At 48.7% G+C, this 25,284-nt stretch overlaps 2 protein-coding genes across 3 annotated transcripts in view; both read left to right on the top strand.

Moving 5' to 3' along the window:
• The first annotated feature begins 4,682 nt into the window (after positions 1 to 4,682).
• On the top strand, positions 4,683 to 9,209 carry LOC113031592 (retinol dehydrogenase 12). The gene is made up of 7 exons (XM_026183794.1): positions 4,683 to 5,223; positions 5,552 to 5,686; positions 6,773 to 6,964; positions 7,055 to 7,216; positions 7,295 to 7,414; positions 7,611 to 7,815; positions 8,624 to 9,209. Exons 1-7 carry the CDS (start codon positions 5,085 to 5,087, stop codon positions 8,727 to 8,729), a joined length of 1,059 nt encoding a protein of 352 aa, XP_026039579.1. The 5' UTR covers positions 4,683 to 5,084; the 3' UTR covers positions 8,730 to 9,209.
• Positions 9,210 to 15,478: 6,269 nt separating this feature from the next.
• The window catches only part of LOC113031810 (atrial natriuretic peptide receptor 1-like), a 59,473-nt gene continuing 49,667 nt past the window's right edge, over positions 15,479 to 25,284 (top strand). Inside the window, exons 1-3 of one of the 2 annotated variants that reach the window (XM_026184244.1) lie at positions 15,479 to 15,627; positions 16,449 to 16,542; positions 16,649 to 17,436. In XM_026184244.1, coding sequence (XP_026040029.1) covers positions 16,704 to 17,436 — 733 coding nt within the window. In that variant the 5' untranslated portion in view covers positions 15,479 to 15,627; positions 16,449 to 16,542; positions 16,649 to 16,703. Of the gene's footprint in view, positions 15,628 to 16,448; positions 16,543 to 16,646; positions 17,437 to 25,284 lie in introns of those variants that run through there. The other variant, XM_026184245.1, reaches the window with a different exon arrangement.

Below are 25,284 nucleotides of genomic sequence, written 5' to 3'. Positions count from 1 at the left end.
CACATGAACATTACCTCTGAAGTTACAGCGGTTTTATTACAGACACAGCGTTTTGCATAATTTAAAAAAAGTTTAAATTTGTGCAGAAGCCTGTTGAACGGCAGAAATTAGGTTTTCTTTTTGTGTGCGTGACAAACAAACAAGATTTTAGACGGGACACACACACACACACACACACACACACACACACACACACACACACACAGAGAGAGTAGTTTACGTCTTTGTGCAGAACCTGAGATTCTGGCGTTTCAGGCAAAATAAATTTATACTTAAAAATCCTTTCAGGATTTTAATGAATCGATTTTACGTTATCCAAGCTAGAATCAATTTTAATCAATAAATCGATTATCAAAACCCAGCCCTAACCAAAATCCTAAAGTGAACTTCCTGTTTTATGTCACCAGAGTCGCACTGAACCAGGAGAGAGTTTACTCAGCTGAGCAAGAGGATTTCCTCACAGACCGCTTTTCACAGCGCCCCCTGCTGGGCATGAGAAAGAATGCAGGTTTAAAATGCTGCACCCACGTTTTACATCAGGGTGGGGATCTCCAAGGGCCGGTGTCCTGTGGGTTTTAGATCTCAACCTGGGCCAACACACCTGAACTAAATGATTAGTACAGGTGTGTTGAGGAGGTAATGTAGCCATTTAAATCAGCCGTGTATGCTCGAGGACACGTCCACAACCTGCAGGACACCGGCCCTCGACCAGCCGAGGGAGTGGCTTAGTGACCAAAACAAAATAACCAAGATTATGATTTAAAATAATCGTGAGCAAAACACTAAATCACTGTTCCGACAGCCTGACTGCCTGCAGCGGTTTAAAGGGTGGAGCCTAAACTCTGGATTATTGTTCATGGTTTTAATTTATTACGCTAGAGTACACATGTATGTTTCACGTTATGTTACTCGTTATTCTCACGTTTTACTCATTTCACAGAGGAGCGTTCGGCCTGGCTGACCTGCTGAAGCACAGGGTGCGTTTGATTTCCATACCTGTGTAGTGGTGAGCAGGATGGGCTGGCTGCTGCCGGTGCCGGCGGCCGCTGGAAGTAGGAACGTTCCACCCGCTGTCTGAGTCAGGATGAGTGGTGGAGCTTGAGCCATCAGGCGTGGGGCCGTGGAGGCAACAGGGAGGCGCGGGGCAGAGGAGGAGGCGGTAACGACAGAGGAAGGAGGTATCACAGAGGAAGAGGAGACGACCTGGGCAGGTGATGAAGCTGAAGAAGAGAGAAAGGTTAGCAGAAGGACTCGGTGAAAGCTTTTACGGAGGGACGTGGAAGCACAGACTGCTCCTCCACATCCAGGAACACCTTCAGCTCACAGCACCGCGTCTCTGCTGCTTCAGGCTGTTCCAGGATCAGCTTCAGACATCGTCACGTTTGGTTCTCCAACAAAGCTGCTGAAGCTCTGCCTGTCCCAGAGAAGAGGTCTGCTGCTTTTACCTTTGACCTGCTGACCCTTTGCTGCCACTTTCCTCCACACTGTGTTAGCTCTGCTGCTCTGACACACGAACATCAGACAGAGAGCGCCACACTCAACACCTGAACCTGACGACACCTCTAAACTCAGCTTTATTCATCTCGTGCTAGATCACACAGTCAACAGTCATGCTGTGAGAGTCTACAGTAACACAACTGATCTAAGCATCCAAGTGAAGACGCCGTCTGGGGCTCCTGTTGTGTCATCGGCTATTCAAAGAAACACCGAACACATACCTGTTGCAGCAGGTGTGATGGGTGGGGGGGTCCTTGGAGGTGGAGTCTCAGAGACTGGGAGTGGAGATGGAGAATCCTCCACTACATGGAGAGAGAGAGAGAGAGAGAGAGAGAGAGAGAGAGAGAGTCTGGTTCTAGGGTTTGACTCAGGTCCAGAGTGTCCAGAACTGGTTTTAGAGTTTGGACCTGGTTCTGAGACTCACCTGGCTCTCCATAGTTGTCCATGAAGTCCATGTCATCTTCCTCCACACTGTCATCCACCTGTTGCCATGGCTCCAGCTCCTCCTCCTCACACTCCATAAACAACTCTGTATCCATGTTGCTATGGAAACCACCAGAGAAACCATCATTGTAACCACGATAAAAGAAAAATCTGACCAGCAGCATTTCCACTACGTCACATGACATTGGTACACTGGTACTGCACACCTGCAGCTTAGAGTTATATTTAACCTGAGAGCCAGGTGAGCAGGTGATCTTTTCACAGGTAACTTTAGCTGTAAATACTCGAGTGCGTTTAGTTTCAGAGAACACCTGTGAGCCCAAAGACCAATGAGAGAAAGGCGGAGTCGTCTCTCAGCATTACCACAGTGACATTAAACCAAAAACTACAAACAGACATGTCCTTCAGGGACAAATCAGCTGAAAGACTCTGTGGTGCGTCCACAGCCTGAGGACGGGTCCATCAGGTTTGATCAGCATCACAGACGCTGATGTTTGTGTCAGTGAACCTCACAGCTGCGCAGTTCAGTCCCGGTTTGAACAGAAGTCGGTAGATTTAAAACATTTATGATTTAAATGAGGACACCTGTGCAGTCCAGTCAAACACCTGCGTTTGCCGAACACGCTGATCAGGATGACCTGACCCCGCTGATCACGCGCACAATCACGGCAGCGGCGTTAGTGTGGACAGACTTCCGGTCACTGTGACGTTTCGATGCCTTCTGTTGCTGCCGTTTGTGCTCTGTCTCTTTGTCACGGCCCTTATTTTAAATAAAGTAGTGGTGTGATTAACAAAGGCTGGCCTTCATTCGCTCAGCTGACGGTGAAGTTAAACAACAGCAGCTCTGCACAAACTCTGACGTCGGTAAATCTTTTTAAATAAAGTTGGGTTCAATCAGCTGTAGTTGCAGGTGTAATGGCAGCTGCCGCCACAGGGGGCGCTCAGCCCGCTCTCCGGGTTTTTGTTCCTTTCAACCCGGCTGAGACGCGCCTGTCGGCGGGGACCCGAACCTACAGGCCGAGCGGGCCCAGCTGAGCCGAGCCGGGTCACCGGGCTCTCGGTCAGGACCAGAGCTCAGCACGCAGCGCGCACCCCGTCTGCACCGCCCCGCCGGGGGCAGCTCGTCGCTGCACGCCGAGCGCCCTCCGAAAGCTTCAGCGGGGCCTGCGTGTGACGCCGGGACAAGCCGTGCCGGGCCGGGCTTACCTGAAACTGGAGCGGCACCGCAGAGCTCGGACGGGTTCGCACGGCTCTTCTCGAGGCGCGCTCCGGTTCGACAGTCAGGGGGCGGGCCTTCCGCCCGCTGCCGTTTTACAACTGCGGATTGGTCCGCACAGACACGTCACTTCCTGTTCAGGTGGCCCTGCAGCTCATTGGTCAGTGGAATCTTTGTGGAGGAGCTGAACCGAGTCGCGGCCGTCAGGATAGAGGCGAGCAGACCGGATTACCGGGCCGGGGGACAGCGGGCTCCGCGGCCGGTCAGCGGGGAGCGACGGGCGCCAGGACCGCCGCCACGCTTGGGCCAGGGCGCCATCTTCTTTTTGTTTTGTTTGGATGGGGCGTGACCAATGTCCGTGACGTCACGAGCTGAAAAAGCGCGTCGTAAAATAAAAACGAGTTTATTTTTTCAGGTGTTTGTGCTTCAGAAAAAAGTACCTCACACAGGTGAGGCTCACCTTTCAGCCAGGTCTCAACACAGTGGCACGCGCACTGAACTTCCTGTGACACGCTGTGATGTCATAATGAATCAGAAGTTTTCCAGAGTGTCTCCGCACAAATCACGTAAATCTAAAATGTATATTTTCTGAATCATTTTCAGCTTAGAGCAAAGAGAAGGTTTCATAAAATAACTAGCCCTGGCAGCATAACGTGCCGTTTTTGTCCCCGTGTTTCTGAAGCACACACCCACAGAGTGCTGATGTGGATCTGCAGACCTTTAAATTAGACTTTGGTTAGTAGAGTTTACTGACAGAGCAGATGAAACTCGAGCTGCGAGCAGGACTGTTATATGTATTATGTAGTGATTTTATTCTGATTTTATTTCATTTTATTGTTTACCAAAGAGCAGAGCGTCATCGAAGTCAACGTTATTGTCAAAAACTACATGTACAGATCACACACAGGAACCTGCAGGGCTCCCGTGGCCCTCAGCGTTACACTAAACAACATGAAAGTCTTATACACACAAGTGTCCAACACAATGCGAGTGTTTGTGGGCACTGTGGGTCAGAGGGCAGACGTGGGTGCAGGTCTGGTCGACAGGTTCAGCATCCTGACGGCCTGATGGATGAAGCTGTCTCTCAGTCTGCTGGTTTTGGCCCCGAGGTTCTTCAGTCTCCTTCCTGATGGCAGCAAACTGAAGAAGCTGTTGGACGGATGGGTGGAGTCACCTGTGACGCAGAGAGCTTTTTGGGTGAGGCGGGTGCAGTAGATGTCCTGGATAGAGGGAAGAGAAGCACCCACGATTCTCTCTCTGCTCTCACTGCTCGCTGTAGCTGTTTCCTGCAGGCCCAGTGCAGCAGCCGTACCACACGGTGATGCAGCTGGTGAGGATGCCTCTGTAGAAGGTGCTCATCGTGGGGGTCGAGGCTCTCGCTTTCCTCAGTTTGAGCAGGAAGTAGAGTCACTGTTGGGCTTTACTGACCATGATGCTGTGTTCTTTGACCAGGAGAGAACTTCTGAGATGTGCACACCCAGGAACTTGGTGCTGCTTACTCTCTCCACAGCAGCACCACTGATGGTCAGTGGGGTGTGCAGGGTGTGAGTTCTCCTGGTCTATGATGATCTCCTTGGTCTTCTCCACGTTCAGGGACTCAGCCAGATGTTTAACTTCACTCCTGTCGTAGGTCTCATGGTTGTTGCTGATGTGACCTACCACAGTTGTGTAGTCTGCAAACTTGAGGAAGCAGTTGTGTGATGGTGTGCAGTCGTGGGTCAGCAGAGTGAAGAGCCCCCGTGTCCTGCTGCTGGAGGTGCCGACCGACTGTCATCACTAACAGTTTCTTCTTCCTGCCCATGGCAGAGATTGGTGGTTTGTGGAACTGATTCCAGAGCAGCTCTGTGCTGGATAATCTCCTCTAATCTGTTAATCCTCCTTCTTCCGTCTAGTTTAGCTCCCTCTCAGTCTGTTCTGACCTGCAGGGATGAAAGCTGCACATTCTGGGGGCTTCCTGGTGCTGCCGTGGCCCGGTGGCGGCGGCAGCTCAGACCCGGCCCAGGGAGAGGAAAGTCAGGGCTGCCTGATGCTGAGATCTGGAGCTCTGCTGGGAGTCACGCTGATCTGTAAGATTTAACTTCTCATTAATTCAAACAGTGTTACATTACAGCCCAAATAATGTCTCAGTTAATAATACAGACTGAGAGCCACTGACCTGCATGAGGACAAATACATTCTTGTTGTTCTGCATTCGGGGTCCAGATCCACAGCTGGAGCCGCTGCTGCTGCTGTGAGCTTACATGCAGAGTCAGTTTTGATGCAGGCAGGTTAATGTCAGCGTTCCTCGAAGAGTTCATGAAGAAATACAAATGCTGAGTTTCTCACAGAAATAACAGATCCAGGCCTCGCCCCACTGCTGCCGTACTGACAGAGAGTGTGTGTGTGTGTCTGCAGGCGTGGCGGTGTTGAGGAAGTGGATCGCAGGTGGAGTTTGTCGCTGTTCGGTTCGTCTGGATGGGAGAACAGTTGTGATCACTGGAGCAAACGCTGGCATCGGCAAAGAGACGAGCAGAGATCTGGCACGCCGAGGTCAGCCCGGTTTGATCCCGTCTTACTGCCCGAACACTCGAGTGTCTCCTACAAGAAAGGACGAAGCTTTAGAAGCTGCTGACAGGGAAACACTACAGTCCCATGTTGTGGGCGTGTTATTGTAATCTGAGAAACACCTGTGATCCAGCCAAACATTCCCACGCCATAACACTGCCTCCACCCTTTTCTCTCCATCCTCCTGATACAGCTTCATCTCAGTTTCACATGTCCAAAGACGGTTTTCAGAAAGCGCTTGTTTTAAAGTCTGATCGATACCCAAGGTCTGCACCTTGTTGTATCTCCATCCATGAAAGCATCGCAGTGATCGTCCTGCACAGCGTTTCAGGCCTTTTAGACGCTGTGAAGTTGTTTTTCTTACCATGGAAATAATTCTGTAATCTTCCACTTCAGTGTTTTCTGTGGTCGTTAAGGTTCTTGGTGCTGCTGAGCTGTTTGGTGCATTGATTATTTTAAACACTGATCCACTGATTTGATTGGCTGTTCTTTAGTGAACGTGGTGCTCAGCTGTGGAAATCTTTCTTCGTTTCACTCAAATGTGATTGAAAGTCATTCGACATCTGTAACAGTTCAAAGCATTTCTAGAAGGTCATGAAAGAAGACGAGATGTGCGCGAGGGCGACTAATCCTGGCTCAGCAGCCGAGGCCTGGGCGCGTCCGAGTGCTGCCGCCATGTTTCCCACTCCAGGAACAGAAACTCTTCTTTCTGTTCTCGTGAAAGCTGAAGTCTGTACATGTTTCACCTCACCACTTACTTTAAAAAAGCAATTAGTTACTAATTACTGATCACTTACTTAGTTACCTTATTACTTAGTTGCTTTTCAAAAAATGAATACACAAGCTGAATATGAAATAAACTGAATCGACCTTTCAGTACATTTTGTCTTCATATCAATTTGAATCAAATGTAAAAATCTCTTTGTTGTTTTATGAGTTTTAACCTTTTAACTTTACGCATCAAGCAAAAATGAAATTATTTCAACTGCATGTTCCAGCATATAAAATAAAATCATGTTTTGTGTTTGCACAGCGGACGCTGATGTGTTTGTCACTTGTTACTGCATTAAGGAGCCCGGGTAGTGATGGCGTGCAGGGACCTGACCCGGGCAGAACGGGCGGCTGAGGAAATCCGCCGGTCGACAGGAAACGGTAATGTGGTGATCAGACACCTGGACCTCGCTTCCACGTACTCCATTAGACAGTTTGCTAAAGACTTCCTGGACAGCGAAGAAAGGCTGGACATCCTCATCAACAATGCAGGTGAGCGCACCTGTGAACAGGTGAGCGCACCTGTGAACAGGTGAATGCCCGTTCGTCTTTTTGTCGTTCTGAGCATCCGTCTGTCTGCAGGAGTGATGATGTGTCCAAAACAGCTGACCGAGGACAACTTTGAGACACAGCTGGCGGTCAACCATCTGGGTCACTTCCTGCTCACCAATCTGCTGCTGCCGAAGCTGAAGAGCTCCTCCCCCAGCCGTGTGGTCAACGTGTCCTCCGTTGCCCACCGTGGAGGTACCCCCAACCTCTTAAAAGATCTCAGTGCTGATGATGTTTGCGTTGTTTCTTTAACACCTCATGTGTTTCTTACAGGTCGTATTGACTTTGACGATCTGTTCTTCAGCCGGAGGCCGTACGGCGCTCTGGAGAGCTACAGACAGAGCAAACTGGCTAACATCCTGTTCTCCAGAGAGCTGGCCCGACGTCTCTCAGGTCCCCACAAACACTGAACGCCACAAACGCTCAGAGGTCCCCGTAAATATTCAAAAGCCTCAGAGGTCCCTACTGTAAAATGGTTTGACGGGAGGAAGGGTTATCTCGCCTCTCAGCGCTGTGATGTGATTGACCGCCGAGCTCCCAAAAGTACCTGTGAACCCGCCTCCTGACTCTGTCCTCACCTTTCCTGCAGGCTCTGGTGTGTCGTCGTTCTCTCTTCACCCAGGCGTGATCCGGACCGAGCTGGGTCGCCATGTGGAGGGTTGGTTCCCCCTGGTCGGGCTGCTGCTGAAGCTCCCATCCCTGCTGCTCATGAAGACTCCGTGGGAGGGCTGCCAAACCAGCCTGTACTGCGCTGTGACGCCGGGCCTGGAGGAGTTGTCTGGATGCTACTTCAGGTAGGAGGCAGGGGAGGGGCCGAAGAAACACCTGTGCCTCTTTCTGTTCCCTGAGCATCTCAAAGTGTTAAAGTCCGAGGAGCAGAATTCAGGTAAAACAAGAGTAGACGGCTCTGATAATAAATGTGGGCGTGTCTGAGCTGCTGAATGGTAAACAAATAAAACCGTTCTGAGATCAGAGTTTTCACTTCCTGTCATTTCTCTGTTTCCTTTCATGAGATTTCTCCTCTCTCAGCTTTAAGTAGTAAACACGTTCGAATAAATGGAATAACTTTTTAAAATGATGTTACTGAAGCCCTCTGCGTTTCTGCCTGCCAGCGACAGGGTGGACTACTTTGTTTCAGCTGCTGCTCGCTAGCTTGACTGTCAGCGTGCATCCGCAGGCTGTGAGAGGCTATCACACTGACACAGATACCTGCTAATCACTAACATCCAATTAAAACCCACAAATTTCACTCACCTAAACCAGAGCTCCGCCTTCTTGGACATTAACCTAACAGCGGCCATATTATTGGTCAGACGATGTCATTAAAAATGAGGCTCCGACAGCACAAACACAGAGCAGAGGTCCAGGTCGCGCCTGCAGGCAGCGAGCAGCTACAGCTGCCTGTGTCAGCATCCACTTGTCGGTCAAAGAGGCAACGATGCAAACTTTGAACCTGGACGTTAGAAGAGCTGCAGGTTTTGAACTTCGGGTTGATTGATGAACAAAGACACGTTCAAACATTGCAGAGCTTTTCTGGGGTTATTTCCATTTTAAACACATTAAACTGAGTCACTTGTTCATTGTTCATATCTGTGTTTGCAGCGACTGTGCAGAGAAAGAAACTGCTCCAGAGGGACAGGACGATGTGGTGGCAAGAAAACTGTGGGAGGTGAGCACACGTCTGGTCGGACTGAAGAACACCTGCTGACCTTTAACCTCTGACACACGAAGCAATGGAGCTGCAGACTGCGGACAAATGAGGACAGAAACAAACAGATTTACCTCTTGTAGAGACAAATGAAGCTCTGTGTTGTTGCCCCGTTTGAGTCCCAGATGTTCCAGCTGCTGATATTTGTCCTGTCCTCCAGAACCTGGACTCTCATGTGCAACATAAACCTCCATGTCCCCCGACTGTCCCCTCGCTGTCCCCTCACTGCTCCCTAAATATTTCCTGACTTTTCCTTCGTTTTTTCTCCATTGTATGTTTATTATTCCATCACGTATCTTCATGCTTTCCTCTTTTGATGCTTTCGCTGACTTCCTGTGTCCTCCTCTTTACTGGTTGCTGATGTGTGGAGTTCAGCTGTGTGGACGTGAAGCTTTGGGTGTTATTAAAGACAGTTTGACTGTTTCTATACTCTGTGTGTGTTTGATAGATTCAGTAATAATAAATCCAGAATGCTCTGTGGGTGGAGCTTGGCGAGCACCTTTCTTTCCAATAAATGAGGCCTCATTTCTTACGCGTGGTTCCAGCTCTTCTTGGTATCACAGGGTCAGAGTGCTCCAGAAGGGTTCATTTTTCAGCTTTGGGATTCTTGCAGTGACAGCATGGAGACACTTGCTCGGTAATAAGAAAATAATGAGATCCTACCGCCGGCTTTCACCCTTAAATATCCGTCTTACCTTCTCATCCATGTCGTGTTTTGGTGCATATGCTAAACTGGCCCTCCATGATTTCTTCTTCATGTTTCAGATCATCAAACAAAGCTAGCCTGTAAATACTTCCTCCTCAGAGCAGCATTCATGGTTCCCTCAGTTACAGCGAGTCGGACCACCACCACAGCTGCTGCTGCTGGGATGTTCTCTTTATGAAATCCTCTGTTAGTGTCGTGCTGATGTAACTGGACTCAAACTTTCCAGAGTTCAGCTTTGTCTCATCAGTCCACAGAATATTTCCTCAAAGCTTTACACTGCACTCGCTGACGCCTTCAGCAGCTGCCGGTCGAACCACAGCAGGGAAACTGAGCGGGCTGAAAAAAGCTGCCTTTAATAAACCCGAAGGTCTCTTATCAAGAGGTGCCTGTGGAGTCTGTTCCTTGTACCGGTGGGCCTTTCTGAGAGCTCTAATGGTCTTATTCTCTCATTGTAAAGCTGTCAGTGAACCATCACACAAGAGCAGGTGAGCAGGTGGCCATCGTAGTGCAGGAAGGCCTCAAAAAACCTTATTCTGAGGTCTCTTGGAACAGAAGCATCAGCAGGTTTAAACGTGACGCTAATGACGAGTGAATAATGAAGACGTGTTCAACATACAGTCCCAGCCAACCCCACGGGGCTCGTGGGTGATGAAGTCCCTGCAGTCAGGCTGGATGTGACATCTTTTTGAATATTTACAGCCCTTCCTGTTGAATAATTGATGACACAATCCTGAAAGGGGGGGGGCACTTCTACTTCCTGCTGAAATGGCGGCTCCAATAGTGGGGGGGGGGGCGAAGACTTCCTGCTGAGTAACGATGGATGATAAAGAAACTCACAGTGGACTGACTGTTATCTGAATCGCTTTTATTTTTAGTGAGTTCTTATCTTATTTTCAGTTTATTACTTTTATTGTTTGTTTATTTATAATAAAAATAAATTTGGAATTATAAGAAAGAAACTATTTTTAACCTTTGTTTATGTTTAACTTGCTATAAGATGGCTGACAGGCTCTGTGTCGCCCCCTGGTGTCATCCAAGTAAATGTACTTGTGCTGTGGAGCTGCACTTCCAGAAGGACGCGTGATACGTCATCGCATCCTTGCAGCTGTGCATGGTTTCTATAACACAAATAAGAAACTAAATCTTAAAAATAAATCCTGTGCAGTACAAAGTACAATCTTTTGATCCAGAATAAAGTCAAACAGTATCAGAAAGTAGCACAAGTACATTAAGCGTGTACTTAGTAGAGTAAATCTTTAAGTTGCTTGAAGACGTTTCACCTCTCATCCGAGAAGCTTCTTCAGTTCTAGGACTGAAGAACAGGGGCGATACAATCAGAGCTTTGGGGGTGCTGAGCACCCAGAGAGCTGCCCAGCCAGAGCAAGATAAACTTTACTCGTCACGATGAGACGTCGTCTCTGTCAGTCCCTGCATCCTTAAATGTCTCCAGTTGTCCCGAGTTGTCTCTGACTGTCTCCTTTGTGCATTTAAACGCCTGTTCCTCGTCTGTTGTATTCATCTACGTTATCAGTCATCAGAATTTTACCGTCTCTGTGCAAATTTCTTTATTAAATCATAAGATTCTTAAATTCATCAAGTCTCTCTGTGCCTCTCGGTACGATCTCCCTACCACCCATTTGTTTCACTATTTTCAAATTCGAAATTTTGTTGCCAAGTGTTTCCCAAATTTCCCTCTTTGCCTCCAGAACAGCAGTGGGAAACTACGCTATTATTTATTCCTCATCACAGAGGAACCATTTCGAAACTCTATGATACTATCCCGTCTTTTGGTAACCACTCTAATGTTAAGCTTAAGTGTCCACGGGAAGGAGAACTAGGAATTCAAATCCATGAGGAGTCTTGGGAACAGGCTATAGCGAGGGTACGATCGTCCACCTCCTGCGCTCCTCTTGGACTTATTCAATTTAAGGTCATACACAGGGAGCATTTCTCTGAATCTAGACTTTCTGAATTGTATCCAGAAGTGGAAAACAAATGTAATGCAAATGCAAGCCCGATCCTTTTATTTAGCAAAACTGTGATTAATAGATAAATATTATTGTTGAGGGGCACAGACAGGACTCTAACAAATAAATAAATAATAAATAAATAATTATTTTGTTTAGGTTGCCTCAACAAAAGGGCACTTTGGGCACCCATCAGGAAAGGGGCGGGTGCTCAAGCCCCTCCAGCCCCCCCCCCCCTGCACGTGCCTGTTGGGGATGTTTGATTGATGTTTGATTCCAGCTGGAAGGAAATCTATAATTCATGTTTGGTGTCCTAACAGGAAGTACATCAGCACCTGGTCACATGTTCCCAGCTGATCCTGCTCTTCATGGTCACTCTGAAGAAGATTTTCTGAGACACTGGAAGCTGCAGGAACACAAATGAACCCAGGAAGTGCATATTTGAGCAAAATCAATACTTCATTCTTTATGTTTTATTGAAACACGTTCAGAGTGAGGAGCTTTTTCTTTGCTTCTGTTTTTAAAGCTGGTTCTTAAACCACAACAGGTCCAACTCACCCCACCATGAACATACTCTTATTATAAGCAGTGCACCTATATACAGCTGCAAACCTCTGTCACACACAGTCTGCACAGAGGACTCTCTCAGGACCAAGGGTCATGGTCGGGGGGGAGGGGGGGGGAATGACTGCCTTCAGAATAAAAGATGTGCCTTAATGCTGAAAGTGACACTTTTCAAATGGCACAACTGTTATGTTGAAGGTGCAGATTCTCCATTTAATTTGTTTAAAAAAACCAAAGTGGGCTTCATAGATAATTGGCAAACCTTCTGGAGGAAACCTGGTCTTGTTAGGAGAGACGGCATCCATCCCACTTTGGATGGAGCAGCTCTCATTTCTAGAAATATGGACAAATTTATTAAACCCCCCAAAATATGACTATCCAGAGTTGGGACCAGGAAGCAGAGCTGCAGTCTTACACGCCTCTCTGCAGCTTCTCTCCTCCTGCTACCCCCCCAAAAACCCATCTCCATAGAGACTGTGTCAGCTTCCAAACAGACCAATTCTGTTTACATTATACATGCTTCCCTTAGGCAGCAGCATCAGAAGGCATAGCATACATTTGACACCCAGCTCTGTCCGTGAATTCAAAGTCCTGCTCCTCACATACAAGGTCTTAAATAATCAGGCCCCATCTTATCTTAATGACCTTGTAGTACCATATCACCCTATTAGAGCACTTGGCTCTCGCTCTGCAGGCCTACTTGTTGTTCCTAGAGTATTTAAAAGTAGAATGGGAGGCAGAGCCTTCAGTTTTCAGGCCCCTCTTCTGTGGAACCAGCTTCCAGTTTGGATTCAGGAGACAGACACTATCTCTACTTTCAAGATCAGGCTTCAAACTTTCCTTTTTGCTAAAGCATATAGTTAGGGCTGGACCAGGTGACCCTGAATCCTCCCTTAGTTATGCTGCAATAGACGTAGGCTGCCGGGGATTCCCATGATGCATTGAGTTTTTCCTTTCCAGTCACCTTTCTCACTCACTATGTGTTAACAGACCTCTCTGCACTGAATCATATCTGTTATTAACCTCTGTCTCTCTTCCACAGCATGTCTTCATCCTGTCTTCCTTCTCTCACCCCAACCAATCACAGCAGATGGCCCCGCCCCTCCCTGAGCCTGGTTCTGCTGGAGGTTTCTTCCTGTTAAAAGGGAGTTTTTCCTTCCCACTGTCGCCAAAGTGCTGCTCATAGGGGTCATATGATTGCTGGGTTTTTCTCTGTATGTATTATTGTGGGGTCTACCGTACAATACGAAGCATCTTGAGGTGACTTTTGTTGTGATTTGGCGCTATTTAAATAAAACAGAATTGAATTGACCTGTGAGTGTTACGGGGCTCAGAGACCAATACGTGGACGTGGACCCAGATATGGATATGAGTACGGGAAGCAATGGTAAGGTTTCTCACAAGCTTTATTTGGTGACACAAAGAAAACCCAGAGAGGTACTGCTACAACGTGTGTCAGATGTGCGGGGCTCTGTGAACAGAGGGAAAGGTTTATCAGCAGAGGCTCAGGAAGCCCGGGGTGTAGATGAGGAGACAGACTGAATTATGGCAGGTGGAGTGGTAATGGCATGAAGAGAAGCGTGGATAGCCGGGTGAACATCCAGCAAGGGTGTAAACAACCTCCAGGCTGATTGATAATAATAATGATAATGGATTGGATTTATATAGCGCTTTTCAAGGCACCCAAAGCGCTTTACAATGCCACTATTCATTCACTCTCACATTCACACACTGGTGGAGGCAGCTACAGGTGTAGCCACAGCTGCCCTGGGGCAGACTGACAGAAGCGAGGCTGCCATATCGCGCCATCGGCCCCTCTGGCCAGCACCAGTAGGCAAGTAGGGTAAAGTGTCTTGCCCAAGGACACAACGACCAGGACAGAGAGCCCAGGGATCGAACCGGCGACCTTCCGGTTACAGATACGCTTCCCAACCCCCTGAGCCACGGTCGCCATCTGGAGATCCAGGCAGATGGGGAAAGGTGGTGACCAGCGTCCAAGAAGTGAGCGGGCTGCAGGCAGTGGTGAATCCAGAGACCACAAGGACAGTATGGTAAGTTATCCATAGTTACTTAGTACGGCGAGTAAAGATGGCCTGTTACTAACACAAGTTAGCTGACAAACTGGCGAAGAAGAGATGTGGACACTGGTGTTAAATACTAAGTGGACTGATTCTTATACAGCACTTTTCTACTCCAGAGTACTCAAAGCACTCTGTACAACGTGCACCATACTTGGTGCTTTCTGACTACATGCAGACACATTCATACTCTGATGGATGCATCGGAGGTTAGGATACTTAGCATGCAGGGATTGAACCACCAACCTTCTGATCAGTAGGTGACCTGCTCTACCTCAAAGCTGGACCCTATTAGGGTGGTGTCAGAGAGGTGGATGTTTGTCCAAGATAAGGACGATGCTGGATAATACCTCCCACCCACTCAATGACGTGCTGGCCAGTCACAGGAGCACGTTCAGTGAGAGACTGAGATTACCCATAATGCACCACTGTCTGTGGATTTCTGTACAGCTCCATCTAACGCACAGCACACGGTGAAATTCACAGGTCAATCATATATCATTATTATAACAAAGCATTACATTCATAAATGCCGATATGCTAAATCCCCCCTTCATGGCCTGCTCTTAAAAACTAACTCCTGTAAATCTCTTAAGCTAATAAATAAGCTCCGAGCAATCAAACTGCATAGTTTTTTAGAAGAGTTTGATTTCTCTTAGCCCCTTATTTAAGTTATGTGTCTTGTTTATGGAACCTCACTTGTAGAGAGTTTGTGATCCCCTTGTCTCCTTTATTTCTGTTCCTTGTTTTTCATTCTTTTTTATTGTTATTTAGTTATTTTTGTATTGGTTATTCATCTTTTTATATTATTATTATTATGTAGATGCGTGTGTATATGCATACGTACACATTTATACACACAGACATGTATACATATATATGTCTGTGTGTGTATGTGTGTTTACTTTCAGTTATTGTCGATTTCATCGTGGTGTACCAACTGTGGCAGTGATGTGTATTCCTCTGATTGGGAGAAAAGAAAAAGGAGGTGTGATTCTGTTCTGAATGATTCAATATGTCGCTTGTCTCTTTGAGATTGTCATTGTTATTGTTCTAAATAAAGTTCGTTTAAAAAAATTAAAATGTCAATCATATATATTTCACCTCTGTAATACTCTGGATGTTTATAATTGAGCGATTTCTTATGTTTGTAACTGTATAATACATTATTTCACTGGTTCAATCTGTTGCTCTCATTGTCTTGGAGCGACTGTAAACACATCATTTCCTCATAAATGATCTGATTCTGATAACATGGGCGTCTGTGGAGACTGACGCTCTGCTGCCTCTGCTGGACACCAGAGGAACTGCAGGCGGCCACCAGAGGGCGCAGTGACAGCGCCGCTGGGCTGTAGAGGCTGTTTGCCTCTGCTGTGCAGCCCTGGTCTGGTTCCTCCCCCCGCTCCTCCCCCGCTCCTCCCCGGCTCTCCGCCCTGAAGGCTGTGGTCGGTCCGGCTGCTCCGCCGCTGTGTGGCAGTGGGAGCTGAGTGGGCTCGGGCTGACACTCCGGAGGGCTCGTGCCTGTGACCTGAGCGGACTTGGAGGATTTACAGCTGATCTGCGCGCACGTGAACGCGCTGAATGTAAGTGTGCTGAAGTTCCGTGTTTTTATCTCTGAACGTGTTTTTACAGCGTTAAAGTTTGGAGACACACTTTTCCTCCGGGGGCAAAGTTCAGGAAGCCCGAGGACGGACAGCTGCGGTCCGCGGGCGCAGACGCTTTCAGGCACGGCGTGTATGGAAGCCCGTTAGTGCCAACGTGCCCGCAGGTGATCCCGTGTGCACACGGTCACAGATGCAGGATGAGCAACTGGCGTGGCAGAGTGGCACCTCTGAGCCTGCCTCTGTGCTGAAAGCTGCACTGGGAGACAAGCACGAACCCATCACCCACATCCACCCCCATCCACAGTGTGTCTGACGCCCTGAGCTGCTCCACGTTCAGGTTGTTTTAGGGGCGGCTGTGGCTCAGGAGGTTCAGCATCCACTGATCAGAAGGTTGGTGGTTCGAAACCTGGCTGCCCCAGTCTGTGTTAGTGTGTGTGTGAACGAGGCGTGACGAGGAGCGTGTTTTCCTGCAGTGGACGGTCTCAGCCCCTAAATCACGGCTGAAACGTGCGTCCGCTGCTGTGGCCCCGAAGCCTCCTCTGCACATCAGTGCAAAACTCATTTTTATTCACTGGCCTTTGACTCAGTGGGTAACTGACACTGTTATTGTTATTTATTTATTGTATTTTTATTATTTCTGCTGGTCAGCCATGTGTTGTTTTTAAAGTGCTGTATAAATAAATTATGGTATGAAGCTTCAATGGCGGTCTCACTTTAGCACAGGCAGGTCTGGCGCTCATGAGGCCGACCGATGGCGCGTATTTGTCTGACATCACGGCGGCTTCATCTTGTTTGTTTAGAGGGTGGACGGTCTTCCAGGAACGCTTCAGGGAGTTTGTCTCCCCCGCCTCGGCGAGGCCTTTAAGGACTGACGGAGCAGATTGTTGGAGTGAGGTGAGGCGTGGCGGCAGCTCGCGCTGTGCTCAGCATGTGATTAGGCTTTGCTTACAGCGAGTTTCACACCTCAGGCCTGGCTAATGCCTCTGTTGTGTCTCTGCAGCTCGCGGCGCTCGGTTACCCAGCTGCGGTGGACGTGGACCACCTGTGGGTGGAGGATGGCCCGCTGGAAGGAAGGCGCCACCCTCCTGCTGGCTCTGCCGGTTCTGCTCAGCCTGCCAGCGGAGGCCCGAACTTACGGCCTGGGTCAAACCCAGCATGACCACGAACGCCTCCAGAACATCACACTGGCTGTCATTTTACCAGAAAACAACACCAGATACCCGTGGGCGTGGCCTCGCATCGGCCCTGCCGTGGACCGGGCCGTCAGAAACATCAACGCCGACCCCACGCTCCTCCCCAACCATCACCTTGTGTACTTCTTCAAGAACAGCCAGGACAAGGATGGGATGTGCTCCGAGTCCGTCGCCCCGCTCATGGCGGTGGACCTGAAACTCGCCTACAACCCGTGGGTGTTCATCGGGCCCGGCTGCTCCTACAGCTCCTCCCCCGTCGGCCTCTTCACCACCCACTGGAGCGTCCCCATGGTGACGGCAGGCGCCCCGGCCGTGGCATTTTCCAGCGGAACGTACCTGTCCATCACCAACACGGGGCCAACGCACAAGAAGCTTGGGCGGTTCGCAGTGCGGATCTGCGAGCATTTTGGGTGGCGGGAACAGGTGATGGTTGTCTTCAGCGACAACAAGAAGGATGACCGGCCGTGCTACTTCGCCATCGAGGGTCTGTACATGGAGCTGAGCAACATCAACATCAGCGTCGAGGAAAGCGTGTTCATGGAGGAGTCCGTGACCTACTCCCAGATCCTCTCCAAAATCCAGGATAACGGGCGAGGTGAGTCCGCGACCGGCCGCCAAATAAACGTGCTTCCAAACTGGTCTCTGTAGGTGACGCCCCCTTCATGACACCTGTACGTTAAGGTCATCTGAATCAAATCAGAGTTTTAACTAAAATTGAATGTGAACAAACACGCTCGAGCAAATCAGAGAGCTGCTCACCTGGACGTGGCATTTTCAGCATGTGGCGAGCTTCGGTGGCGTGCTTTCTCTTTGATTCTCGCAACTGACGTTATGCGACGTCCACACCACGCTGTTTTCCTCGCAGCAAAAATTATCTAGAAATCAGCTTTGTCAACATCTTGTGTTAGTCCAGAAAAACCAGCAGGCACCAGGTAGATCGCACCGGTCTGTCCAATCGGAAACCTTTATCTGTGCACAGCATCACCCTGCTGCTACACAAACACACACACGTTGGTAGGGATGGGTATCGAAGACCGGTTCTTGTTGAGAACCGGTTGCCACTGTTTCAGTTCCTTGGAATCGTTTGCCATTTTTGCAAACGATTCCCTTATCGATTCCAGTCGCCCCGAATGACGTCACCACGTTGCGGAGCATCATTTACCTGGCAGGAAACACGGCGGCTCAAACGCTCAAAAGTTTGGTTACACTTTACGAGAACGGATGACAACAGGGCAACTTGCAATACTTGCAAAGTAGAGATTTCATTTACGGGAGGAAACACTACGAATATGCAAAAAACACGTGATGACCTTAAATGAATGTCGTGTTTTTAATTCCGCTCCGGACTCGTGAATCTCAGCCCAGCAGCAGCGGTAACGTTTGCACGTCCTCTCCCGTTAATGCGGCAGGTAAATAATCAACTAACATATTATGTTAGCGCGATCTGCCTTATTACAAACCTGCCATTACTGTGCATTTAGTGACCATGATGAGACAGAGTGTGGCTCAGATGCTGGCAGTTCTCGCTGCAGTCTGCCGGTAGCGTCTCCTTTCAGGCAGGATAGACGAACGTCACCGAGCAGAGACTCAGTTTGTGGTCAAGCACAGCAGATGATTTTCAGTAAGTGAATGTGTTTAATTGTAGGCAGGGACATTACTGGATATTCTTGTGTAATTGCTACAGAATAATTTATGTTACACTTTGTTATTGCTACAGAAGAATATTTATTTTATTATTTTACATTTACAATGTTTTTTCCTGGGGACCCTGTGACACCCCATTGAAGAGCCGTAGGCTGGATCTCTTAAGATCTCACTGCTGGGTTTGTAAGGCCATGTTACTCCTAAATTTCTACCTTGTTCAAAGAGAAGATATAAAACAAAGTTCTGAGCTAATCGACCTTAGTGTTCTTTTTAAAAAAGAATCGATAAGAGAATCGAAAATGGAATCGAATCGTGAAAATCTTATCAATACCCATCCCTACACGTCAGGTATTCATAACTTGTAGGGACGTGTAACTGACCGTTTACCCCAAACCACCTTAACCCTGTCACTAACATGCTCCAAACTCGCGGGGACAGGTCCTCACAAAGATATGAATACATGCTCAGAGGAACACACACACACACACACACGCACGCGCACACACACACGCACGCACACACACACACAGAAACGATGTGTGCGTGTGTGATCCTCTACCCCCTCCCCCCCCCCCTCCCCTCCTCTGCAGCAGAGGCAGAAACTCGAGCTGAATCGACCGCGATGCTGTGGCAGGTTTGCCAGAGGAGCTGCAGACACACACCTGTTGTTAAGTCATTTCCTGTCAGAGATGATCAGACCTGCGTTCAGGTTTAATGCCGGAGCCCTCAGAGTCTAAACAGAAGGATTCTGACTCGGTACTGCAGTAAAGCATCGTCCTGCAGTGTAGATAAACTGACAGCAGCTGGCAGTACGGATGCTGGTGCTGAAAGCTGTGTTTCAGTAAGCTGCGTATGTGGATGATTTTACGGTTTTGACCAGATTCTCTTTAGCCTCTGAAGTCCTGCATGGAGCACAGGGCTTTTATTTTGAAAAACCGCTACAGCTTGCCGCCGTAGACCCACATCTGGCTGTTTTTTCCTCGTGACACTCTAACCTGGGTTTCGTGTCCCAGCCGCCGTGCAGATACACCTGCAGAAAAATTCCTGCACTCGGAGCTTCGGCCCGTTCTCCAGCTGAGATCCGTGAGCGGAGATCACGGCCTCGGCCGGGCTGAGGTGCAGACGAGCTGCCTGCAGGCCCTGACTTTTCAGGGTTTTAGTCATCCACAAAGCGCTCTAACCTTCCTGCGTCGCTCTCTGTCTTTGATCGTCTTTTCATCATTTCTGCTTTCAAACTATAACAGCATAGTTTCTCCAGTACAAAGCGAGGACTTCAAGCGTCCGTGAAGCCGTTCGCACACAGAGCAGGAGCAGGAGGCGAGGCTGGGACTCGCGTGTGATGGATAATTCAGAGAGGCTGGGAGTTTGTGGGAGTGAAAGTCTGTCGGGTGAGCTGAGGGGGAGCACGGGACCTGAGACGTGGTGCCTTCGGCTCAGCCACAGTTTAGCGATGGAGTCATAAATCGAGCGTCCTCTATCTGCGGAGGTGTATCAGTGTGTAAACCCGCCGAGAGCTCGAACAAACAGCCTCAGGCAGCTTCCCTCTCCGGTTCCCACAGAGCCAGCAAACCTCCCGACAGCACATTCATTAACAGAGGTCACAACCTGCCGCCTTATAAGGCCGCCGCGGACGCCTATCAGATCTGTAGGTATTTCCTGCCAAACACACTGAGGCTAATTTTACCTTGTGTCTGCCTTTTGTCTCCTTAATGAAACACTATGAGACAAGCTGCTCTGAGTACAGCTCAGCCTCTTTATTAGGCACGGCATCAGACAGCAGCGAATCAGCCTCAGAGGAGTGTGAGCTGCAGGTGAGCTGCAGTTTGACTCCAGGAGCTTTGCGGTGGGGAAATAAGTCTTCTGCAGGCTACAGTGTGTCTGGAAGCTTCTGGATAATCTGTGCGTTAAAACGCCACGCACGTCTCTGTCAGCACAGCCAACAGGACGATTACACTGAAAGGCTTCACTGAGATAAAAACCCATAAACGGCTTCCTGTGGTTCCCGGTCAGCAGCAGGCAGAATAATCATCCAGTTAGCTCCAGTCTGGACTCCAGTTGACAAGTTGGAGACATGGGTTCAAAGTTTCCTGTGAGCAGAGGCGTCGGTCCTTTGGTGCAGATGAGCCCTGAGAGTTTGCAGAGAAGCTCCTGGGACTGAAGAGCCCTCCAGCTGATTAACCTCTTGCTTCAGCTCATCAGCCCTGCCCTCATTAATAATAATAATAATGTGTATGTGTTAGTCCCCATAGGGAAATTCCTCTGCATTTAACCCATTCAGCCAGTGAAGCAGTGGGCAGCCACCAGTGCAGCGCATGAGGAGCAGTGTGTGGGGACGGTACCTCGCTCAGGGGTTCCTCAGGGTAGCCGTTCAGTTGATTTGAAACCTCGACCTCCCGATCACGACCACTCTACCCTCTATCCCAGTCCACCAAGGGGGCGAGCTCCTAGCTCCTCGCAGCTAACGGGCTAATAGGAGCCAAGAGTGGAACTAGTTTGTAAGTCTCACTGAAGACCAAAGTGAACCCTAACGAGTGCTCTCAGCGTGAGCTCTTTGCAGCACTCGCTGATTCCACCGCGTCACTGTTTGCTGACGCATTAATGCTAATGGCTGCCGGCTGATAACGAGGCCAGCCAGATATGAGAGGTTTTAGGACAAAGTTTGTGTTTTCCATTGTTTAAGCACCGCTTCCAACCAAAGGAGGTGTTGTATCAACAGAAAAGGCTAACTTGGTTTTCATTTTGCAGAAAAAAAGAGACTGCTAAAAATAAAAACACGAGAGGTTTTTGGACAAAGTTTGTTCTCCATTCTTTACGCACCGTTTAAGCCAGTGGTTCCCAAACTTTTTCGCTAGGCCCCCCTTTGTTTTACAAGAAGAATGCTGCCCCCCGGCGCGCACGCACAACCACATCCTCCAACCACGCGCCCATATTTTGCTCCATTGCAGTTTACTTCACACCTCAAACATTTAGTAAACAATTAAGCAAATACAAGTAAACTGCAATAAATTACAGGTAATAAAATAAACTACTAACTCTTTTACGCTGCGTCCGCACCTACACGGGTATTTTTGAAAACGCAGCTGTTTCGTCCACGTAAACGGCGTTTCGAATCACTGAAAACGGAGATTTTTAAAACTCCTTTTTTTGCGTTTACGTGGACGAGGAATACAGAGTTCGTCACGCAGCGTCAAAGGTATGTGGCTTTTTCCACGTCACGCTGTGGCCACGTTATTGTTTACATGAGATGAATTGCAGAATGATAGAGACGAAATACTGTTAATCTGACTGTCTGCAGGTTTTACAGCAGTTACTGCCCCTCCATTTACAAAGGCAGAGGCGTCACGGTGTCATTATTTTACTGTAGTTGTTTTTTCCTGTGTAATAATGTTCAACATTGCTATCAAATCAAAAAAAGCCTCTCTGTGAAAATGTGTTCAAAAACATAAACAGCTGTGGGATCCTGTTTGTCTGTGATTTGAACCGGGGGAGCAAATCGTGGCAGGATCAGCCCGATGTTATTTGTATCCCGCTGTAACTTTACTGTTGTTGCTGGTTTTTAATTGCTTCCTGGTCCCAACTCTGGATGGTCACGTTTTGGGGGGTTTAGCCTGGGGACGGGACCAGAGTAGACTACAGTTCAACATAATTTTAGCAAAGTTGATTTAATATTAATTTTTCTGTACAGTCAATTTATAACATACATAGTGTGTTTATTTGTATGTGCGTGCGGTTGTTTTTGGTCAAAGTCGCTCTGAGAGAAACGTCCTACGGCGTGAAAGCTCGTTGTTACGTTGGTGATGTCTGCAGGAAGCAGACTGACGTGGTTCTGGCGGTTCTGGACTACTGAAGCCAAACTGCAGCTCAAACATCCTCTGACATCATGCTCTCCGTGTGCCGTCGCCATGGTGATGAAGCAAGCAGCTCATCCTGAACAAACGTACCCACGAGGCCGTGCTTCAGCCCACTCTGCTGCTTCCTGTCCATCTGGCAGCGGTTAAAGATTAATATGGTGGAATGTCAGTAGTGAGGGGCTGGGAGGGGGCGGGGGGCGACCCGCAAATTTATTGCTTCGCTTTGGATGATGTCACGGCGCCGAGCTGGAAACTGATTGCAGACGTGGAGCTGAGTGCACTGGAAAATCAGCTGATCGGCGATCAGATCTGTGAGGGGGGCTCAGTCTGAGCTGTCACGATGATGAACCACCTGCCGGCAGCCTGCCAACGGGGGTTCAGACACCAACCACCAATCTGCTGTCGTTACTGTTGTGAAGGGGCATGTTCAGACCGGTGGGTGCAGCTGCAACTCAGGTGGCTCATGTACCAATCAGAAAGCTGGTGTTCAACCCTCCTGCACAGGTGTTCTTGAGTACGATGGGTGGTTACAGCTGGTAGGTCTGACCTCGTGTGACTTTAGACATCCGTCGTCGAGCTGTGACCTCTGTCTGTGCTCCTGATCACCTGACAGGTCATGTGATCTGCGGTCTGCTCGACTTTGGGCCGTGTGTGAACCCCAGTGGCGCTTTTCTTTAAACAGGAACTTCTCCACTCTGTGTGAAGGAACAAGAAGTGATCAGAGTGGATGAGCTGATGGAGGATCACCCTGTTTACACGAGAAAGTTTCAGGAACGCATTAACGGCAACAAACACAGCATGTCTTCATCCTGTCTTCCTTCTCTCACCCCAACCAATCACAGCAGATGGCCCCGCCCCTCCCTGAGCCTGGTTCTGTTGGAGGTTTCTTCCTGTTAAAAGGGAGTTTTTCCTTCCTACTGTCGCCAAAGTGCTGCTCATAGGGGGTCATATGATTGTTGGGTTTTTCTCTGTATGTATTATTGTGGGGTCTACCTTACAATATAAAGCACCTTGAGGCGACTGTTGTTGTGATTTGGTGCTGTATAAATAAAACTGAATTGAAAACCTTCAGCCGAACATAACTCAGAGGAACGCTCTGGAGCTTTTCCTGAGCGTCTCAGCTTCAGCCTGGTTTAAACGCCAGTGACACGGCGACCTGATTTTATGAAGGTTCACGTTCGGATGGAGCTGATACTGGAGGGCCCAGAACGAAATGTGCACGGGAATTCTGGGACAGCTGGAAGAGTTGCAGGGATCCTCTGACTGTGACCATCGCTTGCTTGGTCGCCCCGAAGCTTCCAGGTTTGCTCGTCAGTACAGAAATAAAAAGCTCAAAAAGGATTCGGGTCGATTTGGTATGTGTGACACTGACAGCAGGGCCCGCAGAGTAAAAGAGCTGCAGGACCCACACCGGGCACACGTGCACATGTTAGGCCTGAGACCGAATGTGGACGTGGAGGTCGTGCAGAGGTGAACGCTTGTGTCTGTCTGCATCTGCAGCCTGGATTTCTGCTTCGCATGTCCTGAAAGAGGAAGCAGCAGAAACCTGACACAGGAGGAGCGCGGCCCTCTGACCTCAAAGGAAACCAGTGCCAGTACAAGAAGCTGGATACGGCTCTGACTCCATCGTTTCCTCCGAGTGAAGCTTCCTTTTCCTGCGTGCGAGGTCACGCTCAGATGCAGACGGCGAGCTAGTGAAGCGGCGGCAGCTTGGCCTGCGCTCTGCTGCTGAGTAAACGGAGACGTCAGCTCTGACTGCCTGCTGTGCTCTGAGCTGACTGCAGCACAGTGAAGCTATCAGGAAAGATTTAAAATGGCAGCGTCATCTCTGAGCGGAGGGTCAGGATACCGCACGCATCAGCAGGATGGCGAGCTTAGAGCGCTCGTTAACCTGATGTTTTCCTTCAGTTAGGAAAAACCCGAGGCTGTGGTTATTTAATGCAGCCACTGTGTCGGCGGGCAGATACAAACACCTTACATCACGTCCTCCTGACCCAGGCAGCAAACAACGGAGCGCCGTTTCTGTGGAAACCCACAAAGACTCGCCGCGACAGCCGGCAGGAGCAGCTGGAGTCACAAACATTTCTCTGAGTGCACTCATTTTTCCCGTCTCTGTCAAAACACACAGCTGCCCTTCAGACAGCGTTGTTAAGCTCCTCCTCCTTGTTAGAGGGGGTGGAGCATGAAACCTGCTGAGTTTTCTTCTCTGAAGCAGAGACGGTTGAACTCCTGCAGATGTGGATTGTTTCCTGGTCAATTTAGGTTCATCACGTGGTGCTTTATGTTTGATGTGGACGCTGATTGGCTCGGTCACCTGAGTAGTCTCTGCCAATCAGAAGGAGAGTTCAGACTCTAACATGAAGATTTTATGCAACCAGTTCGAACACAGCTTCTTATTTCATGTTTTTTCTTTATTTTTATGACATTTTCACATCGTAGATACAAACTGAAGACATCTAATATACAAAGCAAGATATGTGGAATATGTAGCAAAGAAAAAATATAAACAACTAAATCTGTTTTATATTTTAGATTCCTGTAAGTAGCCTCCTGACATGGTTTCACCTCACAGGTGAGCCTGTCCGGGTTCATTTGTGGAGTTTCTTGCCTTCTTAATGCCGTTGGGACCATCAGTTGTGTTGGGCAGAAGCAGGTTGGTGCACAGCTGACAGTCCTATTTGACAACTGTTAGAATTCATATTATGGCAACAACCAATCAGCTAAGAGAAACAACAGTCCATCATTACTTTAAGAACTGAAGGTCAGTCAGTCCGTAAAATTGCTAAAACTTTGAATGTCTCCCCAAAATCCATCAAGCGCTACGATGAAACCGTCTCACATGAGGACGCCCAGGACAGGAAGACCCAGAGTCCCCTCTGCTGCTGAGGGTAAACTCATCCAAGCCACCAGCCTCAGAAATGACAAGTTAACAAGTTGAGAATGGTTCA

This window comes from Astatotilapia calliptera, chromosome 11 (assembly GCF_900246225.1).
Source record: "Astatotilapia calliptera chromosome 11, fAstCal1.2, whole genome shotgun sequence".
NCBI classification, from domain to species: Eukaryota; Metazoa; Chordata; class Actinopteri; order Cichliformes; family Cichlidae; genus Astatotilapia; species Astatotilapia calliptera.
Note: the sequence above shows the minus strand (reverse complement) of the source record. Positions and strands in the feature narration are given on the sequence as shown.